Here is a 14,414-nt window from a genome sequence, read left to right as displayed (position 1 = left end):
AATTTAAAAAAAAATGTGAAAAAAAAATGAAAAACCCAGCTTTTCCCCTTACAAACTGCTTTACTATTTAAAAAAACAAAATAAAGTTAAAAAGTTACACATATTTGGTATCGCCGCGTCCGTAACGACCCCGACTATAAATCTATTACATTATTTAACCCGAACGGTGAACGCCGTAAAAATGTAATAAACTATGGGAAAATTGCTGTTTTCTGTGAATACGGACTTTAAAAAAATGTGATAAAAAGTGATCAAAAAGTCGTATCTACTCCAAAATGGTACCAATAAAAACTACAAGTCGTCCCGCAAAAAAAAAAGCCCTCATACAACTGCGTCGGCGAAAAAATAAAAACGTTACGGCTCTTCAAATATGGAGACACAAAAACAAATAATTTTGAAAAAAAAAGCGTTTTTAGGCCTCATTTACACGAGCGTAATATACGCGCATGCGACGCGCGTGCTTTTCATGCGTGTCGTACGCACCTATATTACTCTATGGGGCAGTGCAGGCAATGCGTGAATTTTGCGAAGCGCGAGTGCGTTGCGTAAAACTCACGACATGTTCTATAATCGTGCGTTTTTCGCGCATCACGCACCCATTGAAGTCAATGGGTGCGTGAAAACCACGCATTCCGCTTTGACCGACACTCGTTTTGACCGAACCCGGCAAAAAATGTTCCGGTACGCGACGTCAGGAGACAGTCACTGTCCACGGTGCTGAAAAAGTTAAACTGGTTCAGCACCCTGGACAGTGACTTCGGATCACAATATACATGAACGTGTAAGAAAAAAAAAAAAAAGAAGTTCTGACTTACCGATAACTCCCGGCTTCTTCCTCCAGTCTGACCTCCCGGGATGACAATTCAGTCCAAGTAACAGCTGCAGCCAATCACAGGCCAAGCACAGGCTGCAGCGGTCACATGGACTGCCGCGTCATCCAGGGAGGTGGGGCCGGATGACGAGAGGGACGCGTCACCAAGGCAACGGCCGGGAGACCGGACTGGATGAAACAGGAAGTTCTTGGTAAGTATGAACGTCTTTTTTTTATTCACAGGTTGCTGTATATTGTGATCGGAATTCACTGTCGAGGGTGCTGAAAGAGTTACTGCCGATCAGTTAACTCTTTCAGCACCCTGGACAGTGACTGACGTCGACTAGCCTCATCTCTATGATGGCGGCTGCGCGAAAATCACGCAGCCGCGCATCATACACTGATGACACACTGAGCTGTCAAGTGCCTTTTGTGCACGCAAAACGCGGCGTTTTTTTGCGTGCGCAAAACGCACACGCTCGTGTAAATGAGGCCTTACTGTGTAAAAGTAGTAAAACATACAAAAACTATACAAATTTGGTATCGTTGCAATCGTAACAACCTGCTGAATAAAGTTATTGTGTTATTTATATCCCATGGTAAACGGCGTAGATTTAAGACGCGAAAAAGAGTGGCGAAATTTCAGTTTTTTTTCTATTTCCCCCCAAATAAAAGTTAATAAAAAAGTTAATCAATAAATAATATGTCCCCCAAAATGGTGCTATTAAAAAATACAACTTGTCCCGCAAAAAACAAGACCTTATACAGCTATGTCGACGCAAAAATAAAAAGGTTATAGCTCTTGGAATGCGACGATTGAAAAACTTAAAAAAATGGCCTGGTCATTAAGGTTTAAAATAGGCTGGTCATTAAGGGGTTAACTAATCTCAAGAAAGGTCACCAGTGTGAGAACAGTGTGCTCTGCAGCATTGTAACAGCCTGCCATGTGCGAACACTTTAGCTGCCCACTCCGTTGAGAATTTCAAGTTAAAAAAAAAATAAAAAATCATCCCTAAACTTTATCCATTATTATCCCTCTGCAGGAGACAAAATATCATTGAGAAAAATGTATGAAAAATCTGCGAAAATAAATTTGTGCTACTGTCCTTTCTATCTCAGGGAAACAATTTCAACTCACTGGGGCAGATTTACTAATAATGTCTTAGCTTTAGACAGTGTTCACTTAGACAAGACAGTCAGAAAATGTGCCAAATTTATCAAAGTGGTGCATGCCGTATGATAAATTTGGTTTCCGGTTTCTGTTGTACTTGACGGAATCAATAGCGAAGTCGACTGGTTAACCCGACGGAAAGCTCAGACGGAACCCCTCAACGGAAGGGCAACGCTGACGTGAACACAGCCTTAAAAGAAAGTCTAAACAGGTTAATAAATGAGGCGCGCAGCATCTACGCTAGAATTCTGGTGCATTTTGAATAGTAGATGTGCCCCATTGTCTTTCATGAGATTTGCATTACAATACATATGTAAACTAGGGGGGGGGGGTTCTTTTGCACATTAGCCTCTACTTTACTTGCATTTTTTGCACACACACACACACACACACCTTTTTAGAAAGTACTTATTGAAACATTCCTGATACCGAGTTGTCAATATATTAGCAGAACACTATGGAAAAAAATACAACATTTTCTGAATCTGCAGATAAGACAAAGTAGAAAAGACAAGCCCTATAGTGTTTCTGTGTTTAAAGCCCATGTCACATTAGCCAATTATCAGGCAAACGAGTGTTCACAGAAGGCTCTTTCCCGATCATTGCCATGTGTCAAAAAGGCAACGATCAGCCGATAAAAGAGCAAACGCTCGTTCATCGTCTGATTGTATAAACTTTTATCGTGTAAACAGGGAGACGTGTTGCCGACATGATAGAAATGTATGGGGACCATCGATCGTCCGAATACTAACTCCTTGTGAAAGGAGCAAACGAGCGCCGATCAACGAGCTGACTCGTTGATCGGCGCTCGTTTACACAGTCCACATTGGGCCATGTAAAATTACCTTTACTGTATATACCTTGTACTCCAGAGTCTCCAAGCTCAGAAGATACGGACACCGAACGGGATAAGGGAGAGTTCTCGACTTCTTCAACCACTGGATAGAAGGTGTCGTTTAAGTCTTCGGGTTTGGCCAGTATATCACGATCAACCAGTGGATTCTTGTTTTTATGTTGTGTTCCAACTTCAGTTTCCTCTGGATCATTTAACACAAAACACATAAGATGTAGGATTTCAGATATTATTTCCTTCTAATGCTATAAACATCTAGGAATTGTCTTGCAAAAAAAAAAAAAAAGTTTAAATGTTGGCCAAGTTTAAAGAAAAAAAAAAAAAGAAAAAAAAAAAAAAGAAGAAGGAGTACAAACCAGGCCCCCGGGTAATGGTTTTGATTTGTTAAAGAGGCTCTGTCACCAGATTTTGCAACCCCTATCTGCTATTGCAGCAGATCGGCGCTGCAATGTAGATTACAGTAACGTTTTTATTTTAAAAAAACGAGCATTTTTTGCCAAGTTATGACCATTTTCGTATTTATGCAAATGAGGCTTGCAAAAGTACAACTGGGCGTGTTGAAAAGTAAAAGTACAACTGGGCGTGTATTAGGTGCGTACATCGGGGCGTGTTTACTACTTTTACTAGCTGAGCGTTCTGATGAGAAGTATCATCCACTTCTCTTCAGAACGCCCAGCTTCTGGCAGTGCAGACACAGCCGTGTTCTCCAGAGATCACGCTGTGACGTCACTCACAGGTCCTGCGTCGTGTCGGCACCAGAGGCTACAGATGATTCTGCAGCAGCATCGGCGTTTGCAGGTAAGTCGATGTAGCTACTTACCTGCAAATGCTGATGCTGCTGCAGAATCAACTGTAGCCTCTGGTGCCGACACGATGCAGGACCTGTGAGTGACATCACAGATCTGCACTGCCAGAAGCTGGGCGTTGTGAAGAGAAGTGGATGATACTTCTCATCAGAACGCCCAGCTAGTAAAAGTAGTAAACACGCCCCGATGTACACACATAATACACGCCCAGTTGTACTTTTACTTTTCAACACGCCCAGTTGTACTTTTGCAAGCCTCATTTGCATAAATACGAAAATGGTCATAACTTGGCCAAAAATGCTCGTTTTTTTAAAATAAAAACGTTACTGTAATCTACATTGCAGCGCCGATCTGCTGCGATAGCAGATAGGGGCTGCAAAATCTGGTGACAGAGCCTCTTTAACTACACTGCCGGTGGTCTTTTAACTCATTCTTGATAGCCATGGAAGCCACAATCCCGTCAGAGCTACTTCGTATTTCCATAACAATGAAAGAGGCAATGAACCACGGATATGCAAAAGCACATGCTAAAATCAAATGAGGATAAAAAACAATAGAAACTATTAGCTCTATCTACACCGCAACCTAATTTTATTAGAGCCTTGCAGTTCGTAGGGATATGCTCTGGAAAAGGTGCCAGTGCAGAAGACTAACATGTCCATAGGCCCCCATTCATCAGACAGATGCCAAAAGGGTGTCCTTTCGGCATCCATCGGGCTACTATTTTTCGGTATACCTTCTATTTCGCTGTATCGAATAGTGTATTGGACTGTGCTATTCCTTACAGAAGTATCCAGTAAAAAAAAAAACAAAAAAAACATACCCAGTGCAGTGTACGTTTTTTTTCTTTTTACAATGAAAGCCTATGGGCGATGTATGGTACTATATCCCTATAGAATAGCATACCTCCAACCGACACTGCGAATCCAGTGTGGACAGATCATCATGCAACGTGAACATTTTCTTCCTGTCTTAGAAATTGTTAAAGGGCTTGTCTGCTATAGAAAACTTTACATATTCTCTATTATGGCATATGGATGGAAGGGCGGGGAAGGAAAAAAGTGCCATGTTGTCCGTACTTTACACAGACGGTCAATTGATTTTAATAGGTGCAGTGTAATGGTTCTATTCGCCTGTAGGGACACTGCAGGGAAAGTGGACAATTAACCCCGGTGATATCAACGGATTGCAAACAGTCTCACCAAGCAAACACATCCTCGATCAGCACTTTATTGAACAATTCACATGAACAGGGGTTATAAAATCCACATAAGAAACCTCTTATATGAACTGATAGAAGTAAACAAATGCCGCTTCAACCCCTTCCCTAAAGAAAAGCTGAAATCTCAGGCATTCAGCGGCTATTATTGGGGGGAGCTGCAGCAGAAATGTGGTCCTACAAGGCACTTATTGAAATAAATGGGTGAGCAAGTAACACCAACACATAGCCACGGTTATCTAATTTGTACTAATTGATAGGAACACGCCTCTTTGATGCCCATATACCCTTAGAGGGCATGTGGACAAGGGTGGAATTGATAGGACTGCATGGTCTATCAGCTTTCTAAAGTACCTGCAATACTTTGGTGTGCTCATCAAGTAATCGCTGTGTCTGGCAGTTAAACTGTCCTTGAGACCTGGCAGCCAACACGGACCATGACACCGTTAAATCAAACCGTAGATACACCAGTAATGTATACCAAGACCTAATATTTAACGCCTCAAAGACACAGCCAATTTGTTTTTATAGTGCAAGAGGCATACGTTTTTTAGATTTCCATCTACATGTTTTTGCGGGACGAGTTGGACTTTTTAATGACTCCATTTAACATAGCATATGATGTACTGGGAAACTTAAAGAATTATTTTGAGGGATGGAATTTAAAAAAAAAATAAAAAATGCAGTTATGCCATCATTTTAGGGTATTTATTTCTACGGCGTTCCCCGTGCGGTAAAATGGACATGTTAACTTTATTCTGCTAGTTAGTACAATTGATTTTGTTTTTTATGTTTTGTTTTACTAGATCTACAAAATAAAAACAATTCTTAAAATATATTGTCGCCATATTCGAGACCCATAACGATTTTATTTTAGATCAATGGAGAAGTGTGAGGGTTTGTTCTCCGCAGGGCAAGCTGTAGCTTTTATTGGGACCATTCTGGAGTACATACGATCTTTTAGTAACATTTTATTCAATTTTTTTCGTTGAAGCGAGGAACTTAAAGAATTTGTGAATGTGCTTTTTCATACAGCGTTTACCCTGTGGGTTAAAGAAGATCTGTCGCAAGTTTAGTATTGGCCAATCTAATAGGCGCAGCGAATATATCGCTGTCTGATGATGCAATGTGACTTGCTGAAACATACAAAATATTACTTGAACACATCCTGATTCTATATGAATTTATTATGCAAGAAGCAATCAGTTTACATTTCTTTACGCTTTTCTACATGAAAGCTTTTAAAAAATAAATAAATTATATATATATATATATATATATATATATATATATATATATGCACCGGATCTAACTTTTCTCCAACTAAAATATTACGGAGGACTGCCAAAGTTTGAGTCCACGTGGTGGACTGTAAATTATACCATAATTTCCAAAAAGTTTTTTATTTTAAAAGTTATGAACTTTTTTCTAAATATGTAAATGAGCTCTTATTAGACAAGTGGGAGGTAACCGCAGCGATTCTCCTGAGGTGGAGCTACCTCACAGCCTCTGACCCTGTCCTATCAGCATGAAGCTGCTGCACACAGTGTGAGAGACGGAGGCTGGAGGGAAGGGGGATCACTCAAAATAGCCATATCTCCGGCTGTGGACCACCTAGAACAAAGGTTCTGGTGGCATATGAAAGAGGAGATTCTAATGTTTCATGTGACACCAGGATCGCAGTTCTAGCTGTGAAACAACCGGAGATATCACCAGTTGAATACACAGTCGGGAATGGAAGCTGTATACTCTATGATCACACTAAGTTGCTGGGCTGGGAAGGGGGAGAAGCTGTATTCTGATTGGACAGCGTCATACAGAAAACTTTACACCGCCCAGAGTGAAAAGAAAGTCACCTCCTATTTGGCTATTAGAGCCACATTAGCATATTTAGAAAAATGCTAATAACTTTAAAAAAAACGTTTATTTGCAAACAAAATCATATTGTAGCGATCAGCAGCAAAGCGCCAATTAGATTAGTTAGGAAATAGGGAATTAATAAACTAGCGACAGATCCTCTTCAAATAACTTGGTATTTTAATAGATCAAACGCTTACGGACGTGGCAATACCAATTACGTTTATTTTTTGATGGTTGAAGTTTTTTTGGTGTGAAGAGTTGGAAGTGTCGTTTTTCCGAATCGTCACGGCTTGTCCACACGTAATGAAAGTTTCTGCAGCAATTCTGTTGAAAGTAGCAGACTTTCCGCTGCCGTTTTTTACTGCAGAAAATGGTGCGGATTTTGCTGCGTTTTTCTTAATGTTGGCAGACGGTGACCTCTCCTTTGAAAAACGCAGGAATTCAGTCAACTTTCCGCAGCAGGAATTGACATGCTGCGGTATGAAAAATACGCACCGCAGTTCAGTTTCTGGTCGGAATATATACGCAGCGTGTGGATGAGTTTTGTTAATTCTCACCCACTTTGCTGCTACTGTATTCTGCTGGGTATTTTCCGTCCGCAATTCCGGATGGAAAATATGTAGCAATCCCGCTACGTGTGGACGAGCCCTTACTTCATTTAAATTCTAGATTTTTACAAATATTATTAAACATTTTTTCTATCCCCTAACCCTAGGGAACTTTTCTAGGTGATTGATGGATCGCTCATGCAACATTTATCTATTGCAGTGTCTGGTCTATTTCTCTGCTTTACTATTAGGCCTTGCCTCCGGTTGCTAGAGCGACTGTTCAGCACCCCGCAATTTCATTGCGAGAGCCGATCAGTGGACAGAGGGAGCCCCCACCATTTGTCTATATGCTCCAATACCACGGTCGGTTTGGACTGCGGTATCTGAGGGGTTAAGCGGACAGGATTGGAGTTCTCTCTGATCGCAGCAGTTGCAGGCGGAGGTCAGCTCCTGGGGCCGCACCATATTGTCAGAGTACACATCCACCATACGTGCACAGCGGGGCGGATGTTGCTAAGGGGTTAAGAGTGATATTTCAAAGCATGTAGTGTAACGTACCACCACTGGTTTCATTTTCAGACGTATCCATGGCAGTATCAGAGATGGGGATATCGCAATCTTCAAGTTGGGACGGAATTGGAGATGGGTCATTCACAATACTGACATCTGGCTCAGAAAATGGGCTACATGCAGCTGGACTAAGTCGTTCAATTGCCAGGTCTGATCCGTTGTGCTGAGATATTCTTTGGCCTATGTTGTAATAATAAAAAACACAAACGTCAGTGCTGTTAATCATCTGTAATTAATAATGTGCCGTTCCACATGCACCCCCAGAAGTGCATAAACAAAGAAGTATGGATCAGAATAAAACCCCTTTAACCCCTTCCCGACATTTGCCGTATGGATACGTCATGGAAAGCCGATGCTTCCCGCATCTTGCCGTATCCATATGACAAATGCATGGCACCGGCTCAGAAGCTAAGTCAGTGCAATCATTGCTGGATGTCAGCGGTGTATTACAGCTGACATCCATCCGACTGTAATGGCGGGGACCGAAATTAGCTTCAATCCCCGCCATTAACGCCTTAAATGCAGTGGTCAGACAAGATCGCTGCATTTAAGTTGCTTGCAGCTCATGGAAACCCCAGCAATGAAATTGCAGGGGTTCCGGTGGCTGCAATAGCAACCGGGGGCCTAATACCGGCCTCCCGGGCTGCCTAGCACAGATATTTTCCAGGCCCCGCCCGGAGGCGAAGCCTGAATGGCTTCCGTAGGCAACGGCAAGATGGCGCCGACCCAGGAGCTGAGCTGGCGTCATCAGCGGTGGATGTCAGCTGTATGTTACAGATGACATCCACCTGTAAGGGCAGGAACCGGAGCTAGCTCCGATCCCTGCAATTAACCCCTTACATGCAGCGATTGGAAGCGATCGCTGCATCTTAGAGGTTGCTAGCAGATCGGCAGCCCTGCCATGCAATCAGGGCTGCCGACATCCCTATGACAACAAGAAGCCTAACAATGGCCTCCTGCTCTGCCATTACGGAAACCAATAAGGCCCCGCCGGGAGGCAAAGCCTAATCGGCTTGCTGTCAGTGAATGGCTGACAGATCTAATACATTGCACTATATAGGTAGTGCAGTGTACTAGAAAAAAAATCAGACAGTTAGACCAAGTCCCCTAGTGTAAAAAAAAAAAAAGTATAAAAAATAAATAAAATACAGCTCTGTCGACGAAAAGCGTAAAACTTTATGGTTCTCACAACTTGGAGACAGAAAAAAAAACATTATTTTTACAAAAGTAATTTTATTGTGCAAAAAGTTGCAAAACATTAAAAAGTGCTATAAATTAGGGATAGCCGGTATCGGACTGACCTGCAGAATAAAGATAACATGTAGTTTATAATGCATGGAGAACGCTGCATAAAAAAAACAAAAACTAAAAACATTTTTTTGTCACCTTGGCTCCCAAAAAATAGGATATAAAGTGATCAAAAAGTTGCATGTACCCCAAAATGGTACCAATAAAAACGACAGCTCATCCCACAAAAAACAAGCCCTCATACCATTACGTCTATGAAAAAATAAAATTAGTTAAGGCTCCAATAAGCCAGGAAATAAAAATATGCAGTTGTGCAGGTCCGAGGGGAACATTTCTTCTGTTTCAAGAGGCGAATAATCAAGGCCCTAAAATTAGGGAACGAGGAAGAGTAGGGCCTAAACATATCTGCTGGAAGCGACGGTGCCCGTATTATACCAGGACAACACTTCCCAGCAAAATTCCCCAAACTGTAAAGGTGCGGAGTGTGGACCAAAAAGGGGATAAGGAAGGATATTTATCAGTGCGACAACGGCCTGTGCAGAAAGGATTGTGTCACAGCGTAACACACATCTATGGATTATTTTACCCCATTATTTATACCACCTGACTATGCCCCTGATGTACTCTGCCCAGCTTACATATGCCCCACATTATAAACGGAAACACCAGCAATACTCAAACAAAACTACTACCAAGCAAATCCACGCTCCAAAAGCCAAATGGTGCTCCCTCCCCTCTGAACCCTACAGTGTGCCCAAACAGCAGTTTACTTCCACATATATGACATCACCATACCCGGGAGAACCATTTTAACAATTTTTGGGGGGTGTCTCTCGAGTGGCATAAGCTGGGCACGACATATTTGCCACTGAAATAGCATATATAAGGAAAAATTTAAATTTTTACTTTGGACCATCCGCAGTGCAATCATTTATGGAAAAGACCTGTGGGGTGAAAATGCTCACTACACCCCTTAATAAATGCCTTGAGGGGTGCAGTTTCCAAAATGGGGTCACTTCTCAGGGGTTTATTTTATTATTTCACATCAGAGCCTCTGCAATTGTGAACCAATACTTTGTAAATTACCAAATTACGCCTCAATTTTACATAGTACTCTTTCACTCCTGAGCCCTGTCATATGTCCAGGCAAAAGATTAGAGCCACATGTAGGGTGTTTCTAAAACCGGGAAACACAGAATAATAATTAGAGAGCTGTTTTGTTATGGTGGCACAAGCTGGGCACCACATATTGGCATATATATGAAAAAAAAATAAAATGTTTCACTCTGCAACATTGAGTGCACACTAATTTCTGCAGAACACCTGCGGGGTTAACATGCTCACTACACCCCTAGGTGAGTACCTTGAGGGGTGTAGTTTCCAAAATGTGGTCACTTCTGGAGGGTTTCCACTGTTTTGGTCCCACAGGGGCTTTGCAAATGATACATAGCGCCCACAAACCAATCCAGCAAAATCTGAACTCCAAAAGCCAAATGGTGCTCCTTCCCTTCTGAGCCCTGCCGTGTGCCCAAACAGCAGTTTATTAACACATATGGGGTATTGCCGTACAGCAGTGGTCATGAGGACCAATACAAACCTGTTTGTACATCAGAGGACCGCACATCTTCTGTCAGCCTTTCATCATTCTCCAATACTTCTGCAGCATCCGACTCGATTCCCTGCTGTTTTTCCTGGCATTGAGAGGTAACGCAGATGTATTGTACAATAGATACCGGTGATGCAGGAGATGGATGAGATGTCTCAGGAAAGCAGTGGGTCTCATTCACATCAGATTTACTTAAGCTTCGCAAGTCTTGACCACTTATTGTCAGAGATGCTGGATGGCTGGAGGCAGAATTTTCCCAGGAGTCCTGCGAGTTTCCTTTACAAAAGGGTCCATTTGTCAATGGTGATGCTGAACCATTGACCGGATGTGGACTTGGTCCATGACTGTCAATCCCAATAGTAGACTTGGGATATTTCCAGAGGTAGTCAAAGTTATTGGTTGCGGGGTGACTGGTAGTACTGGCATCGGATGCATACGTCCCATGAGGATTAGTTGGTATGGAAGGGGAGATCAGACCATTCACTGGCATGTCGCAATTCAGACCTAATGGACATATATCTAGATTAAATTCAACCATTAACCAATAGTAAAACCAAACAAGATAAAAAAATATTACTTTCTAGATGATGCTGTTCTTAAATGCATACAAAATATACAAAGAACAGAAATAAGTGTAAAAAAACAAATAAAGAATAGACAATTTAAAACAGAAGCAATTCTTTGTTTTTCTCCCACATGAGGCAACATTTTGTTACAGACTTTCCACAAGCGATCGATATCCATGAATTCTGCCTGGAGCTGCGGATTATTTTAACACTCAATGGCAAATGTATCACGGACAGTGACTATGAGGAGCGACGTTCTATCTGACTGATCATTTGTAACAGGATTTCAGTACAGCATGCCAAGCCCCAATAATTCAGGACACGAGATAAAGGGGCAAATATTGGCGCAGATTGGCTCATTTTAAGCCGCTCCAGTAATGTTGCTTCCCCAGGTTGAGACAAGCATCCGGGGGCTGCTTCCAAGTTCTTTAGGGTTGGGTAGCAACGAAGCACTTGTTTTAGGCGCCATTCACATCGCGTTTGTGCTATCCGCCGAGCATATACGTTTTTAAACACTAAAAAAGTATTGAAACGTATAGCACGGTGTATGCATAGACTATAATGGGACAAACGTAAACCCAAAGGGCATCCGTTTGGTCTATGTTTGTCATGGTTTACTGTTTTTTTTAAAGTAGTCTGCTACGCTATTCTGTACTTCAAAATAAGGTATACACGACGTAACGTTTTTCTTTAGCATTGATCCCAATGGACGACGTATGCAAACGCAATGCTATATGTTTGTATCCGTTTACATACAGTAAATTTATTCATTTTTTCCGTTTTTTCTATCACTCTTCACTTTAAAAAAAAAAAATGTTTGTAAATACTCATCTTAGTCATTTCCTGTGACTCGCTGTATACCATCTTATGTAATGATGACGTCCAAAGAGAGGACACGTCATATGACCGTGACAGTGGTCAAACGTGGTTACTATGGAAAAGTCATTACGTGAGAAGTGGCAGCGAAGAAAAGGAAATATATCTATAGAAAAGCGGTTTTATTTTTTGAGTTCCACATCCGTTCTTGTATATTCCTTGAAAACCTCTAATATTTTAGCCGAAGTGCTTCCTTCAATACAATTTATATGTACACATATTTAGAAAACATTAGAAAGATATTTACAAACGTAAGCGTCTTTGTTCACCTTTTGCTTGTTGGGGAAATATTACAATAGAATTATTTGTGTAAACTGGTTCCACCAATTGAGGCAGCTGTTTCAGTCCTGAGGCGCTGGATAACGGGGGCTGGCCGATGCTTCCAAAAAGATTGTTTGTCTCCATGTCTACAAAGCAAAAAGAAATAAATGACATCATCACGTAATAACTGGAATCAAGTAACGATTTGTAAATGCAATATTGCTAAAGCTGGCCGCAGTTACGACAATTCAGGATGGGTAACATCACATCGCTCAGCAATAACCAATGGAGCCATAAATAAAACTACTCAGAAGACTATAGTTGCCTTTACATGTAACCTGTGCGAATTTCTATCCAATACGATCCATCTCAGGGTGTCCATAGATATTAGGCCTAGTTCATGTTGTGTTTATTGCCCTACATTTAAATGCGTACACTGAAAAAACTCCCGACGTACATGCTAAACGTGTTCATAGGGCTCCATTAGACCAGAGGAAGCCAAAAGAGCGTCCTTTAGTCTCTGTCCGGCTAGTCTCCGTTGATGTACCTTTTTTTTCAAGGATGGAATAACATAGTAGACGTACGCTGTTCCATCCTTAGGGCTCCCACAAAAGGAAAATGTACACTGTGCGGTATACGTTTTTTTTTTAACATGGGAGCCAATGGGTGACATTCGTCACAGGTATACGTTAAATGTATACTTCAGGAAGATCCCGTCATCAGGAGCGTACCAATGCCGGAATTCCCAGCAAGACAGTCAGCAGCGATCTGTCCAGGGTCTCCGGCCCTGGGGAAGCTCCCAACGCTCTGGATTCCCGTATTATAAAGCTCTTAAAAACAGTGTCCATATATAAACAGTGACGTCAAGGGCTTCCATGGGCACAGCACTTCAGGCAGCGCTCTGCCCGCGGAGTTTGGGCGATGTATCCCACTGTATGCCTATACAGTTGGATACATTGCAGCCTTCTGTCATCTGACGGAAAGTCGACAAGACCCTCCAATCTCCACGAGACCAGCATCTGATGTCAAAGGACTGAGCATGTTGAATTCCCCTCTCCCCAATGAAAACGAATGCATGCTCACTCAAGCCGATGGGGGGGGGGGGATAGCGGATAACGGACAGCTATCTATAGTGTATGGCTGATGTGTGGAAATGGCCAATTGATCAGAATTAAATCGGTCTCACCTGCCAGAAAACTCATCGGACATGCTTAAAAATCTTTGTCTGCAGATCCCCATTATCACTGTGATTGTTGTGTGTAAACAGCATCTAAAAGACAATTTAATTATAGGGAATAGGAATCTTTTATTTTACTAAGATCAAAATAGATGAGGAGAATAAGGATTGGTTCAATCCTAGCGCAATATCTGTAGGTGTAAATGGCTACATGGAAAAGTGTAAGTAATGGCGCCCCCTAGATAATAGATAGTGATCTAATGTTCCGACCTCTTAAATAGACATGATCAGACTGCGTAAAAAAATGTTATCTCCATTCAGGTGGCAAGCGTGCCGAAGAAGATCTAGTGCTGGCTCAATATGGTAGAAACCATAGACAGTGATGAAAAAGTCCAACACAGCGGATCGATACTACCCCAGTCAGGGACTATGAACCAGTCACCAGATAATGGCAGGGCTTTACAAAGAGATTACAACGTTTCTAGATAACCTACATGGGAGCCACATAAGAATGTGTGTGTGTGTGTGTGTGTGTGTGTGTGTGTGTGTGTGTGTGTGTGTGTGTGTGTGTGTGTGTGTGTGTGTGTGTGTGTGTGTGTGTGTGTGTGTGTGTGTGTGTGTGTGTGTGTGTGCCCTGGTCATGTGATGGACACACGTGCCAATAACTGTACTCTAAAAAAAAAAGTCACGCACCTGTGTGTTCATCACATGACCAGGGCAGGAGTTTACCCACTAGAAGAAATAAAGGTATCTATTGGATGCAAGCAGAGATCTTGAAAACCATGAGGAATTGATACAGAAAGTATATTGGAAAACGGAATACTTGCTTCATTTGGTATTTG

At 41.9% G+C, this 14,414-nt stretch overlaps 1 protein-coding gene across 5 annotated transcripts in view; it reads right to left on the bottom strand.

The window, feature by feature from the left end:
- BAZ2A (bromodomain adjacent to zinc finger domain 2A) overlaps positions 1–14,414 on the bottom strand; it is a 76,689-nt gene that overhangs the window by 36,666 nt on the left and 25,609 nt on the right. For 2 of the 5 annotated variants that reach the window (XR_012881369.1, XM_075852084.1), the window contains exons 2-6: positions 13,582–13,665; positions 12,404–12,541; positions 10,684–11,196; positions 7,827–8,018; positions 2,843–3,019 (exon numbers count right to left, since the gene is read on the bottom strand). Coding sequence is in view for 4 of the 5 variants with exons in the window: in XM_075852084.1 (XP_075708199.1) it covers positions 2,843–3,019; positions 7,827–8,018; positions 10,684–11,196; positions 12,404–12,541; positions 13,582–13,597 (1,036 nt within the window). In the remaining variant the exon portion in view is untranslated. Of the gene's footprint in view, positions 1–2,842; positions 3,020–7,826; positions 8,019–10,683; positions 11,197–12,403; positions 12,542–13,581; positions 13,666–14,265; positions 14,285–14,414 lie in introns of those variants that run through there. The other 3 variants (XM_075852087.1, XM_075852085.1, XM_075852088.1) reach the window with 2 other exon arrangements.

This window comes from Rhinoderma darwinii, chromosome 2, assembly GCF_050947455.1.
Source record: "Rhinoderma darwinii isolate aRhiDar2 chromosome 2, aRhiDar2.hap1, whole genome shotgun sequence".
In the NCBI taxonomy this organism is placed as follows: Eukaryota; Metazoa; Chordata; class Amphibia; order Anura; family Rhinodermatidae; genus Rhinoderma; species Rhinoderma darwinii.
The sequence above is the reverse complement of the archived record's forward strand: the minus strand, read 5'-3'. Positions and strand labels throughout refer to the sequence as shown.